General features: G+C 34.2%; 1 protein-coding gene across 1 annotated transcript; it reads right to left on the bottom strand.

Annotated features, from left to right (window-relative positions):
• Nucleotides 1-4200: 4200 nt before the first annotated feature.
• LOC123896940 (coiled-coil domain-containing protein 18) lies at nucleotides 4201-15665 on the bottom strand. The gene is made up of 11 exons (XM_045947380.1): nucleotides 15399-15665; nucleotides 14754-14946; nucleotides 12569-12769; nucleotides 11971-12093; nucleotides 11721-11758; nucleotides 11510-11639; nucleotides 6830-11371; nucleotides 6259-6393; nucleotides 5996-6097; nucleotides 5785-5927; nucleotides 4201-4813 (listed from the first exon to the last, which is right to left on the bottom strand). The coding sequence occupies exons 2-11, from the start codon at nucleotides 14829-14831 to the stop codon at nucleotides 4531-4533; spliced, it is 5775 nt and encodes a 1924-aa protein (XP_045803336.1). The 5' UTR covers nucleotides 14832-14946; nucleotides 15399-15665; the 3' UTR covers nucleotides 4201-4530.
• Nucleotides 15666-16127: the final 462 nt, after the last annotated feature.

The raw sequence follows: 16127 nt of genomic DNA, 5'->3' as shown, positions 1-16127 counted from the left end.
GCCAAAAAATCAATTAGAATCTTGGTGATATATGGAACAAATAAAATCGTTGTCTCTCTTTTAGCTCTCTCGTGGAATAGACATCGCCACGTTGTAAAGATAAGTACCATCCAAAAAAAAAGTTTCACTATTTTGCTCATGATATACACATGTAGAACTTTTTCCATCGAGGGAACTATTTATTCAACAATGCAAACAACGACTCTGACAATCCATCGAGAAATCAATCCCCCACATACGAGAAATAGAATCAACAACATCCATTTCCATATATTGACTTTCTCAAATTCCATATATTGACTTCTCAAATTTTTACACGCTTAAGAAAAAGAACTAATAAACCAATAATCACAAAAAAGACAAACCAAAGAATTCAAACGCCAAAATATTGTTTCTTCTTATCTTTATCTTGGTGACCCTCTTCCATAAGCGGGTCATACTCTCCGTCGTCGCCTTTCTTTCCAATAAATCGGGATGAAAGTTTTCCCGATTTTATAATCCGACCGATTCTTCTGCGAAGACCATCGTATATTGGAGAACTACCAACTTGATTTTGTTATTAAGAAAGTACATATTAATTTTCAACTTGATTTTTTTTTCCTCTCATTTATTGATGTATATTATTTGGTTCTACAAGATAACATTTGTTTAAACAATCATCTTTTTCACCTCCTAATCGTGACACAATGCAAGTTGTGTTGAATTTCTTCAAGTAGCTTCATTCCTTGCTATGAATTAGTGTCTAAAAACTACTAAAATAACATAAAATAAATATAAAATTATCCTAACAAACCGAATGGATCGTCCATCGTAGTAAGTGTCTCCTGACAAACCAAATTAATTAACTTCTTCATTTTCTAAGCAGATACATTTTTTGAATCTATCTTTTTTAATTGGTCCATTCCAATTTCATTCCTCAACCTTCCACCAGTCTTATAGATTTCCGCTGAAGGTGGCCCTGAGAGTGTTTCAATCACAAATTGATCAAATAAAGACTCTCCGATCCTTTCTAAATATGTGGTCGAATAAACACTGGAAGTTAAATCCGTAAACTCCTAAAGATATAAGCATTACCTCAATTTCATCAATTTGACATCTATCTCCCACATCATATGGGTGCATGACAAATAAAAATATGATTGCCTCAAATATTGATTTCGCGGTATTTCCAAATACAAACGCGAACAGTACAATTTGTGAAAGCAAAATGAGAAGAATTTTGATCGTGGCAATTCCAATTACAATAAGACAAATAAGGAGGATGATACTGCAAGCCAAGACATTCAACATTCAATTCACTTTTTTCACTACCATTTTGGTGTTACCCAATGTCGAAGCAAGTGTTCTCCTCTCCCTAAAGTCATTCATCTGGACAATAAAATGCACAATATTATTGTTAATTCTTACTAACATGTTTTAGACTGTGCAACCAACTTCAAAATATGCATCATATGTTTGTTAATTCTTACCACCCATTTCTCCGAGGCAGATTTGCTGATTTTTCCAGAATCAGGGGCTCTTTCAAAGAGATTTTTTGTTTTTAAACATTTGTATTGTTTCAACACATCTTCATGGTAGATAAAGCTCAAGTGCGGAAAAAGGAAAAAAAATGACAAAGAGAGTGGATTAATAAACAACGGAATCATAAATCATTTTAATTCCTAAGTAACACTACATTAATGAATAATAACCTATCGTCGCGCCCATCAACATTCTCAAAGATTTTTCGAGCAACTGTTTTAGCACCATCTTCACTTTCGATTTGTCTAGCATGCTCATCCATCGTAGTAAGTGTCTCATGACAAACCAAATTAATTAACTTCTTCATCTTCCAAGCAGATACATTTTTTGCATCTATCTTTTTCAATTGGTCCATTCCAATTCCATTCATCAACCTTCCATCAGTCTTTGAGATTTCCGTTGAAGGTGGCCCTGAGTGTGTTTCAATCGTAAATTGATCAAACAACGACTCTCTGATCCTTTCTAAATATGTGGTCGAATAAACACTAGAAGTTAAAACTCTAACCACTAGAGTTTTTAACAACCACACAAAAACACCCGCCAAAAAATCAATTAGAATCTTGGTGATATATGGAACAAATACAATCGTTATCTCTCTTTTAGCTCTCTCGTGGAATAGACATCGCCACGTTGTAAAGATAAGTATCATCCAAAAAAAAAAGTTCCACTATTTTGCTCATGATATACACATGAAGAACTTTTTCCATCGAGGGAACTATATATTCAGCAATGCAAACAACGACTCTGACAATCCATCGAGAAATCAACCCCCCACATACGAGAAATAGAATCAACAACATCCATTTCCATAGATCGACTTCTCAAATTTTTACACGCTTAAGAAAAAGAACTGTCAATGTTGCTACTAAGAAACCAATAATCACAAAAAAGACGAATCAAAGAATCCAAACGCCAAAATATTGTTTCTTCTTATCTTTATCTTGGTGACCCTCTTCCATAAGCGGGTCATCCTCTCCGTCGTCGTCTTTCTTACCAAGAAATTGGGATGAAAGTTTTTCCGATTTTATAATTCGACTGATTCTTCTGCGAAGATCATCGTATATTGGAGAACTACCAACTTGATTTTGTTATTAAAAAAGTACATATTCTCCAACATAAAGTTTTGCTCATGTGAGAGACATCGAAAATGTTTTTCATTTTTTTGCTTTTATTCTCTAATAATATCTGATATTTTTGTTCCTCTCATTTATTGATGTATATTATTTGGTTCAACAAGATAACATTTGTTTAAACAATCATCTTTTTCACCTCCTAATCGTGGCACAATGCAAGTTGTGTTGAATTTCTTCAAGTAGCTTCATTCCTTGCTATGAATTAGTGTCTAAAAACTACTAAAGTAACATAAAATAAATATAAAATTATCCTAACAAACCGAATGGATCGTCCATCGTAGTAAGTGTCTCCTAACAAACCAAATTAATTAACTTCTTCATCTTCTAAGCAGATACATTTTTTGAATCTATCTTTTTTAATTGGTCCATTCCAATTACATCGTCACGTTGTAAAGATAAGTATTATCTAAAAAAAAAAAAAAAGTTCCACTATTTTGCTCATGATATACACATGAAGAAATCGGGAAGAAAGTTCCACTATTTTCCAAGAAATCGGGAAGAAAGTTTTCCCAAAAAAGAGTTTATGCTTATATATCACTTTATCCCTTTAACAAATTATATGGAGGTGGGCACAAACCTAATAATCTATCAAATTTTCAAATAAAATAAGAGTCTTGTGTTTGTAGAGTCGATGAAGTTTGTTTACAAATTAGATTTGATAATTTCAATTGAATTTTAGCGTGTGACATTGCCATTGGCAATTAAGAAGATGGGAACTCTATGATAACTCTAATAACTAACCAAAATTACCCAACAAATTATCAAAGTCTAGCATCTCAACAAAGAGGACTATATCATTAGTTGTTTATTGATCATTTTAAATAAATTGGAGAATAAACAAATTCTCAACCGAAATGGTAGCAAAACAATTAGACATGTATAATACATCAATTCAATAAATACATAACTTGACAAATCCAATGAAAAAAATGAGAGTTAAGATGTTTTAGTACCTTTGCTATGTTGGAATCACGGTTAGGCAATACAATGGGGCAGGACGAAGACGGGTTTTGCCTTTCCTAAACCCAAACCAATAAAGTTCTGGTTTCTCCAAAACCGTCCCAAATGAGAGTTAAGTTCTGTTTTAGTACCTTTGATAAATATTTTGTTTAAGAGTTGATAATTTAAGAGAGGTAAAATGTAATTAGATATATACGGAGCGGGTTCAGGATAGGTATCAATGTCCCAATTATCAATAGATGTGCATAACTACTGACTTCCCAACTACCAAGTACAAGTATTTTATAACAATATCAGAAAGAATACACACTCCATGAAGCTCAGCCAATGACCAACAAAAGAGGATGTTCAGGCTACATTTATAATGCAATCAATACTTCAAAAAACCTAGAACTGCCCTTTCCATCATCAAAGGACTTGCATAGGATTATGTTGTTCTAACTTCTAACACACGACATTGTTAATTATCAGCACAGAGCAATGAACAATACATATACATTGCAAGTAACCCAAACAAGTGGATGTGAATCGAAACCCCGACTTTTTTTATCACTCCAGAAAAACAATTAGTGTGTAACAACGGAAATGGACCTTTAAATACAAATATTATTGTAAGATCTTGTCGCTGTACAGAAAAACAATTACAACACTCAAGAGTTGATGACAAACACTAGTTTATTTACACAAATTATTATCTGCATCTTGTGAAAATTATGAAATGATAACATTACCAACCCTTGCAAAAATATAACTCTTGACATAGCTGATGAGGGCCCTTATATAACATAATCTATATACCTATATCTATATAATAAACAAAATGAAAGATATAATGGGGCCACAAATATCTCAATTTTTAACCAATCATCGATTATTGGCCTGCGCAAGGGGGTAAACTAAACTAAAAAATGGCACCCTAGTGCGGTGATAAGGAATGGTCTCTGAAGTAGGTCGATGAATTTGGAGCCTTCTTGGATGATGCTCGAGTATTCTTAAGTGTCATTATGAGTTTTTGTCTCTCGCCTTCAACTTCTGCAAACTGAAGACTTAGTTGAGAGTAACGGTCATGCATCTCTTTCAGTTCTGTCTCCATGGAAGAATGTCTCGTCTTTAGTTCTAACATATCTTTAATCAGCTCATTGATATCCCTGAAACTCCTGAACACTGCTTCTTCGTCACTGTGTTGCTTCGAAAAAGAGCTGGAACAAATGAGGAAAATGTATCAAACATGAAGGCTGAATGGTCTCGGTGCAAATTTTCGTTACAAGCTCATGCACGCGAGCATACAACAAAATCAACTACAACAGAAATTTTGAATATTGCATTTATCCACAACACAAATAAGCGCTAAACTTATGTATATTTAACATTAAGAATAGAATTTGCCTTCAAGTAAATATTTGATAGTAGTATAGGGAAAAACACTTCAAAACAATGAGTAGCCATTTGTCATGTCTATGGTTTTATTATTATTTAATAATAATGTACCGATTATATTTGTCTCTTTTACGGTGCTACATTTATTCTTATTGCAACATGTTGGGCCGATTATAATTGGGATTCTCTGAGCTCAACCTAACAGTTGGGCCGACATGTTGCACTCAAATTCTAGTATTTGGAAATTTTCAGCGTGAAACTAAAGTGGAGGAAGCTTTTTATGATCAAAGGATGTATCTTCCAAAAAGTGGAGAACCCGGGTTCAATTCCTGGGTGGAACAATTTCTTGGCCAGACTTTACTTATCTCGCGACCGAACTTTGGACTACTAGGGCCTCTTTCCCCTAGGAACCAGAGGGTTATAAACCAAAAAAAAAAAAAGGATGTATCTTAGAAATAAATAACACTGGTTAGTTAGTTTCATAATTGTTAGTTAATTGGTCATAAAATATGTTATTATGTTTTAGTCAGTTGGTTAGTTATACCAACTCTCCTTTGTTTCTATAAATACTTTGTAATCACCCTTCATTCAGTTAATGCAAATCATTCTTTCTGATTCAAAACCAATATCAGAAACGATTCCGCACTCAGATCTTTCCAAAAACAAAATAATAGATTTATAACCAACTAACAATTATGAAACTAACTAATAACTCCTATGGTGAAGTGTTTCCAAGATGCAACAGTGTTTATCAAATTATCAGATCTCATTACTTTTGTAAAGAAGAGTGTACCTCTGAAATTGGATGCTTGACTTCTTCTTGGCTTGCAATGTTTCGGCAAGCTCGATTTCCAAAGCAAGCACTCTTTCTAATGCATTACCACTGACAGAGAATTTATTGAACACAGGAAACATGTTTCCTAACTCTTGATTGGCCTGAGCAAAGAACATAATTAATACGAATCTACAAGAAGATATGATCAACGCAACAAAAAAACATTTACCTCATGTAACTGTGTCAGTTCTCTTTGCAGACCAGGAAAACGCGCCTCGTGGTTTTGACCATCTTCTGTAGGAAGCATATTATCATTTTTCATCCTTTCCAACTGCAAACATAGGACAAAACTTAAAGATCACGTTTTCATCACACGCAGTTATAACAGTAGCAATTGGGAAATGAGAAATAAAGAAAATTTTAATGGAAACTAGAATAGATGAAAACGGACAAATATTGAAACATAACTTGTTTATACATCTTAAAATTTACCTCCTTATTCAAGTGATCAATGCTAGATTTCAAACTTTCAGCTAAAGCCAAATGCTTTTTTTCTTCATTTTGTTGTAAATCCTCTTCAGTTTGTTGAGTTTGGCATCCATTTGTAACTCTAAATGCAAGAGAATCCTATCGAAAAATTATGCAAATAAATTGTTGAGGCTTACCAGTTACCAATCAAGATTGATGAAGGAAGACATGCTTTTGATATTGCACTATGAGAATGTACATAAATGTTTCCTCGAAGTAAGGCTAGGTTTGAGAACAAATGGGAAATAGAGACAAAAAAAAATGATAACCGGTTCCAAAACTTTATCACATGTCCCAAGATGATGAGTTGATGAAAAAGCTCTAATTAGGACTTAGGAGGTCTAAAGTTCAAGCCCTAAAAACTAACATAACTACTAGTTTATTAACATTAGCCTAACAAAAGATAACTTATCACAGATTCGCCTTTTTTCTCGGCATATTTCGTAGTGCATGTTTTAAGAAGTGATAAAATATAATCAACCTAGAAAACAGCTGATTTCGATCATAATTGATATTTAAAAAATCAGTCAGTTACCTCTGGTTGTATATTGGGGATTGAATTTGCACTGTCTGGTGCAGCAGGGGTTGATTTTTCTTGAGGATTTAATGAAGACAGTGTGCCATTGCCCTCATTCAGAACATTCACATTAGATTTCAAAGTCTCAATTGATTCCTTCACCAAGGTAAGCTCTGATTCAATTTTGGACTTTTCCTCGCTGCATTTCAGAAGAGAAGCTTCGAGCTCTTGTTTTTCTTGCTTACAGCATTCAAGTGATATCACGGAACACTCCTTTTCAGCCTTTAACAGGTCATAAGCATTTAACAAATTGCGTTTGTCAGAAATTACAGCCTGTAACTCTGCCTCCAATTCCAAGATCTTCATTCCCAGCTCTTCATTTATTTTTATTTGAGAAGCTTCGGACTTTTTTCTACTCTCAGTTTCTTCACTCGCACTTTGTAGTTTCCACAGCATTTCCTCACTATGCTTTTTCGACAAAGACAGTTGCTGTTTCAGTTCTTGCAACTTAGTTTCATATTGTTCCTTGATAAATGCAATTCTCAATGACTCTTGCATAGCGGTCGGTGGTCCTTCATGTCCTCTTTTGTCACGGGTATTAAGGCACTCAGTTTCAGCTTTGTCTTTCAGTTCCTTCAAATGAATAGACAAATTCTTGAACTCCTCTGTCTTAAGAACCTGTTCAGAAAGCCTCCTGGTAAGCTCGTTACATTGGTTCTGCAACCTTATCAGCTCATTATCTGATTGTTTCAATGAAGTAATTGCAGTTTCTAGTTCATTCAATTTTCCTTGGAGAACTATACATTTGACTTCAGCTTCTACATTTGATAAAACCAGTCCTTCCCCATCTCTACTAACATTTTCCAGCAATTGCTCCAGCCTTACAACCTCAAGCTGACACTCACTGTCACATAAGTAAGAAGAGTTGCTGACATTTTCTGTCTTGCTCTTGTGTTCCTTAAGCTCTGATATTGTTACACTATTTTGATCAATTAGTGCTCTACACTGAGCAGTATAAACCGCTAACTCAGACTTTAGGTAGTCAAGACTCGTCGACAATGTTATATTTTCTTCCATGCAATTCAATTCTCTACAAAGACAATGATTCAATTCAGATTCCAAATCAAGATTCTTATCACAAAGCACATCCACTTGTCTGCAAGCAGAATGAAGTTTCTCAGTAAGTTCCTCTACATGACCTTCGAACTGAGCTCTGGTAAAGATCGTAACAACATCCGTGGCTGTTGAAAATTCATGCATTTCAGATAAGTGACTTTCCAGACAACTAATAGAAGAAGATTCCTTTAAAGCATCTTCAAGACGTTTCTCAGATATCTGTAGAAGATCTGAGAATTTTGATTTCTCAAATTCCAAGTCTTTGACCACTTGCTTGAGATGGACCAGTTCTTGTCTGTTCATATCAGAATCCTGCAGGTGGTGTTGCTTTTCATTCAATTCTGTGGTAAGATCAGCAACTTTTTTCTCCAATTTTTCTCTGAAGACTTTTTCATCATGCAACTCATTGTTCAGAGAGGACATGTTGTTTTTCAAAAAATTAATCTCAGATGAAATCTTGGCTGATTCTTCTGTTTTATCCTGTAAAGACAACTCCAAAGCCTTCTTCTCATTGTGCAGTGAAGACAAGTTGTTTTTCACAAGATTAATCTCCGATGCAGTCTTAGCAGATTCTTCTGTTTTGTCCTGTAAAGACAACTCCAAAGCTTTCTTCTCATTGTGCAGTGAAGACAAGTTGTTTTTCAAAAATTTAATCTCAGATGAAGTCTTGGCATATTCTTCTGTTTTGTCCTGTAAAGACAACTCCAAAGCTTTCTTCTCGTTGTGCAGAGAGCACAAACTGTTTTTCAAAAAGTTAATCTCCGATGAAATATTGGCAGATTCTTCTGTTTTATCCTGTAAAGACAACTCCAAAGCTTTCTTCTCCTCTGTAATTGTTGCTAAGGTCAGCTTACACATTTCAAGGTCACTAGATAGAGTACCTAGCTTTATAATTTCTTGAGTAAGATCTTGATTTCTTGAATTAAGTTGCTGAAGTTCAGCTTCCAAATGATCAAGACTGGAAAACAATTCATTGTGCTGCTGAGAGTATATATCTTCAGATTTAAGACCAGCACTGATCCTGTCAACAAACACCTCAAGATTTGATTCAAGTTTCTGCAACTGGATACCAGACACACTTATGTCACTTACCATCTTCTGTAAATCACACTCAAACTTCTGTTTCATGACTAGAGCGTCTGATTCTGCGGTGCTTAAAGATACTTGAACCATATGTTTTTCCCTCGCCAAATTTTTCTTCTCTTCAATGAGTATCAGGATCCTATCAAATGCATTGCGTTGTTGTTCTTCTAGTCGCAGTAACAGACCTTCTAAGTCTTCACATTCTGAATCCAAACAAGCAGAACTACTACAAAGAGAAAGTTCAGTGCATCTATCATCATATGATGCCACCAATTGCTGCAACTTATTAGATAAAAAGACGACTTTATTTTGCAGATCATTCTTCATGGAATCCAGTTCATCAAAGTTAGTTCTGAAAGATTTTAACTCTTCCTTCAAAATAGATATCTCATCATGAAGATTGTCATTTTCTAGGCTCTCTTTTTTCAGTAAGTCCTTCAACTCTGAGTTTTCTGCACTGCACGCAACAAATTTGCTTTTATAGCTTCTGTAATCTGTCAGAAGGACTTCCAACTCATTAATTTTATGAGTAAGAAGATTGTTCTCATGAGAAAGAACTTTTAAACTATCCTCTAACCTTTGATTCTGTTGAGTAAGATCATTGCTTTTTGCTATGCAAATCTCCTTGTACTCCTGTAATGAGTGGATATCATTCGTAGCATTCTGCAATCTCAGCACCAGTAACTCGTTGGATTGATTTTTAAGCGCCATCTGCCTAGAGAGTTGAAAATTTTCATCTTTCATGTCCTGAATGTTAAGGCTGGCTTCAAGTAATGTCTCTTGCAGAGCCTTAGAAAACACATCTGAGTATATATTTACAAAATGCATTTGGCCGATTTCTTCTTCAACTTGTCTGTATAACCCCTCTTGCAATTGAAGTGATCTTTTCAATTCGCTTAGTAAAACGTCTTCACCCAAATGTTGTCTTTGAAAGGAAGAACTGTGATTTTGACGTAGCAATTGATTAGAAGCATGACCTGCCGATTTTTTAGTATAATTCACTGGCTCCGGGAAACCATCAGTGTTTGAAAGTGAAGAATCGGAAAGGGTCTGGCTTATGAGATTCTCATTTGTCTCATGCATAGAAAGAACCTGGCAAGAAAGAAGTTCGAGATCTTTTTGCAATTGACCGACAGCAATAGAATAGTTCAATCTAGCTCTTTTAAGGGCTGCTTCTGCAGAAATAGTCCTTCTTTCAAACTCACTGTTGAGAGATTCCAAAATGCGCTTATCTTCAGAAAATTTCATTATCTGCTCATTCATACTTTGGTGCATTTTCTCCATCTCAGTCTTACCAGCAGAAATTGCATACAGACAAGTAGAATGTTCATTCCTGAGGTTCTGCAACTCGGCCATCATCTGCCTCTGATTCTGCTCAAGTTCCTGAATAAGAGCTTCATAGTAGCACTCCATCTGGTCCATTTTTCGCACAAAGCCCTCCCTTTCAGTTTTGGACTCGTCTAGCTCCCTTAGAAGTTCGAAAATTTTCTCCTTCATAGCAAGGGTGGGATCTACAGAATCAAACTCGTGAGACACAAGGCCAGGTACGGTAAGATAACGAGTCATGCTTTCAGGTTGAAATAAAGCTACATCAGACCCAATATCTGTTAAAAGTTGATCACCCATTTGTAAATCCATTTTCTTGGTCTCTCTTCCATTGGCAACTTTAGTCCCTGGAATTGGATCTCCAGATTCATGTTTAAGATCCTGCAATATCTCAACCGCTCTTTCCAACTCCAAGTTAAAGAACCTAAAATCCCTTTCAGGAAATCCCATTGATACCTTCTGAATATCTCTTAACTTATCTTCCATGAGCAAAAGCCCTTTATGCCATTTAAGCTGTAAGTTATGGAATAATCTATCCCTATCTGTCTCAGTTGGCTCATTGCAAGCAAATGCTAAGCTTAACTTAGAACTTTTAAGCTGCTCAAATTCATCTTTAAACTTTGAACATTCTGATTTTAGTACAGCGACCTCTTTTGCTAGCGCTTCTCCTGATGATATCTCAGTAGCAATTTGCTCAGAAAAAAGTTTTGTTTCAACACCTATTTCATCAGAATGACTTTGCAAACTGTTCACCTTCAGTTTTAGATCAAGAATAGATGACTCGGCTGCTTCTAGATTTCCCATAAGACTGCTACTGCTACAGTCTTCGGAAGCAGCAGCCAAATTATTTGCAGCTGAATAGTCTATGCTGCAGATATCATGCTTTTCAGTATATACACTTTCAGAAGTCGTAGAAGAGCCGTCAAGTCCACCAGCTGAGTCAGCATACTCGTCATTTAACCTTGATTCTCCTTCGAGCGAAGAAGTACGAGGGAGATATTTTGATTCCCTTTTCAATTTCAGTCTTGAATTAACCTAATTTCATGAAATAAATAAAGGTGAATCAGAGATGAAAATGAAATTTAAACAACATATATGTATGATTTTAGCAGATAATGTGCAAAAAGACATATCATATATAGAGTATACATGTAAGAAAAGAAGGTAAGAAACCTTATTAATGTGATTATTGACATTCTGGTCTGGAGATGAGTCTTTGCTATCAGCAGATTCATCATGACTACCTTGGTCAGAGGTTGTCTGTAGACCCTTCTCCCTGAGTTCCCTCTGCTGTTCAAATTCTCTAAAAGCAATAATAACTTAAATAAGTATAGTGTGTCAAGCTAAAGCATATTCTTAAATGTCATAGTTCACAATATGGTACCTGAAACCGGTTTTGGAAGTGAGAAGCTGCACTGCGACCTGGCTTCGGACAATGAGAAGAAAACGAAAATTAAATTTGATACCGATTATATCTTAAGCAGCTAAAGAACTCTTAACAAATATGCACGCATGATATATTAATGACAAGGAAACAGAAATGCATCAAGTAACAGAAACAAATTCGAATAAGTGGAATAATGGATAAACACAAGAAAATCACTTCAGAGAATATGAAGTTCAGAGATCCTCACATGTAGTGTGACTCCAGGCTCACTTCCGTTAAGAGGCAAAGCAATAGCTGTAGGCTTCAATGCATCAACAAAATCTGCCAGGTCTATGTTGGCCTCACCAAGGATGCTAGATCGTGAAGAGCCCTGAAGTGGTTAGGGGAAAATAAAGTTAGAAAAGTTCTAAACTCTCTCAAGACTAATAGCCACAAGAATCTCTCCTATTTGAAAACATATACAATTTTTAGGCATTTGTAATGGTGGCAAGCAACAAAAAAGTTGTTATTAAACTTAAATTTTACAAATATTATAAGTTGTTCATTACACTATTAATTAGATTTTAGTCTTAAATACATAAAAAAAGTATCACTGATTATTGCGGCTCACTTCTAGAGAATATAATCAAGATCTGAGAGTATAGATAATGTAAAAGACCCAAAAATAAGCTTATTCAATATGCATCATGAATATAAGCAATATAATGGAGGATTTTGCATAAAGTTGTAAGCAATGTGATTGGTTTCGTTGAGCTGGTATTCTGCTTTAACATGTGAAACTTCTATAAATGCTATGACAGAATAGAATAGAATATACACATTTAAAAGTCGTAAAAGAATGTTACCATCCCAACAACAAGTTTGTAAACTTTCTCGTCAAATTGTCTTGTTTTAATGTCTTGGAGCAATCTTGTAGTTTCATAAATTGGATCTGACCACTTGCAAGTTCCATTTCTCACATTCGCTTTGGTTGTTTTTGATGTAACCTTCCCAGAGTCAGCAGGGATGAAAGAAATAAATAGTTTATCCCATCCAGATTGTGGAATCTAAACCGTTCAAAAACAAAAGTTACCGTCAGTAATAGGATAAACAAATAGATCAACAGCTATGTAAATGACAGTAATAATAATACATCCGCCATAAAGACCTAATGTCATGAACACTCAACAAAGTTATATTTCTGCAATCCATCGCCTTGATTTAATTAATATTGGCTTCTAAAAAGAAACTAACTAATCACGGTGACTGCTAAATAAAAATTCTCTCGAAGATCTCACCGAGAAAAGGGATAATAAGTCTAATGTTGAGTACAGACCATATTATGGGCCATGGTACCAAATATTGAACTTGAAGTAAGTTTGTACATGTTAAATTCTCAAGATGACATTTTAGAATTGCACATAATCATGACATAGGTAGGAAATTTTTTAAATAACCAATACAATGAGTTTCAAACGAGCTTAGTAGATCAAGAGCTGGATACTTGAATTAAGGGACTTCGGATGCCATCTATATTCTCTAGCTTGATTAACTTTTCAGTAAGTCAGGAGAAAGTTGAACCTAATAACTGCTTCAGGATGCTAAATTTGGTCAAGAATTTTAAACCTTTTTTTCATGTTTGTATAAACCTAGAAGTCTTACAGAAAATCATTTTGGTCTTAACATACAAGTTTAGAACCAGTGTCAAACATGGAATCCCGAGCCATCACATGATAATATAGATTATTTCTCTTATTAAGAGCCACTGATTTCAGTTAAAGACACAGAGAGTTAAAATTTGATACTATGAAATTGAAATTATGTGTAATGGTTTGTGTCGCCTTTTTAGTATTTATAATAGAAATAGAATCAATTACAATTAATGTTAATTAAATATAATTGATACGACAACTAGCAAATCATAACATTTTATTTCAAATCAAGGTGGTTAATGAGCTCCCCTAGGACAAATTGTTCGGGAGAACCCGAGTTCAATTTCTGGTGGGAACAATTCTTGGTCCGGCTTTACTTACCTCGTGGCCGAACTCTGGATTACCAGACCCCCTTCCCTGGGAACCAGAGGGTTAAAAAACCAAAAAGAAAAAAAAAAATCTAAGCCCTTCTGTTTATTGTTTTGGGACCACAGCCATTGAAAAGTTTGTCATTTTACATTTAAACATGTTGCTTGACCCTCTGCTTCTCTTGTTTAGATTTTCTTTTGGTGCAAATATTTTAAATGGGTCATGGGTCATAGGTTGCTTGGCCCTCTTATGTTTAATCAGTAGCCAATCTAATATAAAAATTGAAAATCTTATATAGAAATTAATAATCAGATAATATACCAAAGGGAAAGAAGTTTACAAACCGGTTGAAACACAAGATAAATCAAAACATCATACATACTCCCTCCGTCCCAATTTGATTGACACAGTTGACTGTTTCACTTATGCCGATGCATAACTTTGACGATTAATATTTTTAATTGTATAATAGTAAAAAATATAAAAATTTGATATTTTGAAAATACTCATCGAGACGAATCAAACAACATCTCATATGTTAATATTTATTTTTGTTTATTAGTAGAAAAATAAGGTCAAAGCAACATGTGTGAATAGTGCACAACAGTCAATTGTGTCAATCAAATTGGGACGGAGTGAGTACTATGTTTGAGTTAGGCTAAACTAATTTGAAAGGACCATACGACAAAATATACAATTGATCATTCACTCAAACACATGAATATTAGCAAACAGATTAGGAACACAAATTAAAGAGTCAACAATCACATTGACATACTAACAGGCACACCGAACTTCGAATAAATTCTGACAACAGTAAATTTAAATGCCAACTTTGACCAATTGAGTAGTGCACACTAGTCATGTTTGAGTAACAGATTGAAGTTCTCTAGTTCAAATCAAGTTACAACGATTAGATTTTTCCCTTTTCAAACAACCAAAAAAATTAAATCCATTGTCTAATTGAAAATCTAAATTAGCAAACCAAAAAATGAAGGAAAAATTGTATAATATAATATGGAAAACTTACATGTGTAGCATGGAATTGGAGACGAAAAACCACCTTTACTTTTGTTTTCTCAATCTTCCACTTAGTAACTCTAGACATTGTTCAAGAAAATCAATCCCACCTAAAGTGCATTAATTGTCAAAACTTGAAAGGTTTCAGTTTCATTCCCAGTTCCAACACCCAGTTAATTGTTGTTTCCAGTAAATGTAGTCACCTGAATGCAAAAGAAACAAAAAATCCACACTTACAATTCACAATAATCCTTGTTTAAACATTAACTTAAGCTATTTTACTAACATAACTTAATGCTTAATTAAACAGACCTTAAAAGCAAATCAGCTATTAAAAAATACTCAAAACAACTCAAGACCCTACTGATCTAGAATTAAAAATAAAGTAATATGTAATAAGTACTTAATAAAGAAGCTTCTTAAGATATCTTAAATAATAATGGAATGAAAATGCTAGATCTCTAAGTTAAATTTCCTAAGAAAGATTTTCCCTTTGATAATAATGAGAGTTGAACTGAATCATTTCACAAATGGAGCATTAAATCAAAAACTTATTCATTTTCAGAACAGAAAAAAGAGGGGAAAAAGGAAGAAAAAACATGTTTTTTTTTTGTATTCCAAAGAAAACAAAAAAACATGTTTTTTTACAAGATACCTTGCAGAGAGACAAAAGATGAAATTTTTAGGTGGAAGAATCCATGGATCGAGAAGAAAGAATTGGAATTTGAAGAGATGAAGATAATGGGAAAATGGGTTGAAGAAAGAAGTGATTTTTGAGAATGGCACTAGTTTGAGAATGGCAATAAATTCAACCCCACACCAAAAGAAAATACTCAGAACCCAAGGACTGACAAAAGTGAAGAGTAAAAGAGAATCCTAAACACACAAAAATATGTTTACACAAAGCTAGAAAAAATTATGTACTTAAAAAAAGTGCTATTTTTGTATTTATACTTTTGTATTTTCCTCATTATAGAAGATAGATAATTTTGATAATGTTGTTTTTAATTGTTAAACATCAAACTCAAACCAATAAATTAATTTTTTTTATTTTTAAACAGTGCAACACAAGAACTTTACATGAGGTCGCCCATCCTATTACTACTCTCGCATAAACACGTTTAACTGTGAAGTTCAGATGGTATCTGATGCATTAATGCTGGTATAATCGCACTTAACCAATAAATATGAAATACCCTAATTTTCCATTGTACCAAAAATAAAAATCTCAATCCAACAATTTTTAGTACTACTAGTAGAGTAGTACTACCATTTACCGAAGAAGAAATTACCAAGACTTGGACTATACTATTTTTATTTATTTTTTTAAGAAAACTTGGACTATATATGTTGACTACCGAGTCATGGAGTTGTGCATTTAGGT

This window comes from Trifolium pratense, linkage group LG7 (genome assembly GCF_020283565.1).
Source record: "Trifolium pratense cultivar HEN17-A07 linkage group LG7, ARS_RC_1.1, whole genome shotgun sequence".
Taxonomy (NCBI): domain Eukaryota; kingdom Viridiplantae; phylum Streptophyta; class Magnoliopsida; order Fabales; family Fabaceae; genus Trifolium; species Trifolium pratense.
Note: the sequence above shows the minus strand (reverse complement) of the source record. Positions and strands in the feature narration are given on the sequence as shown.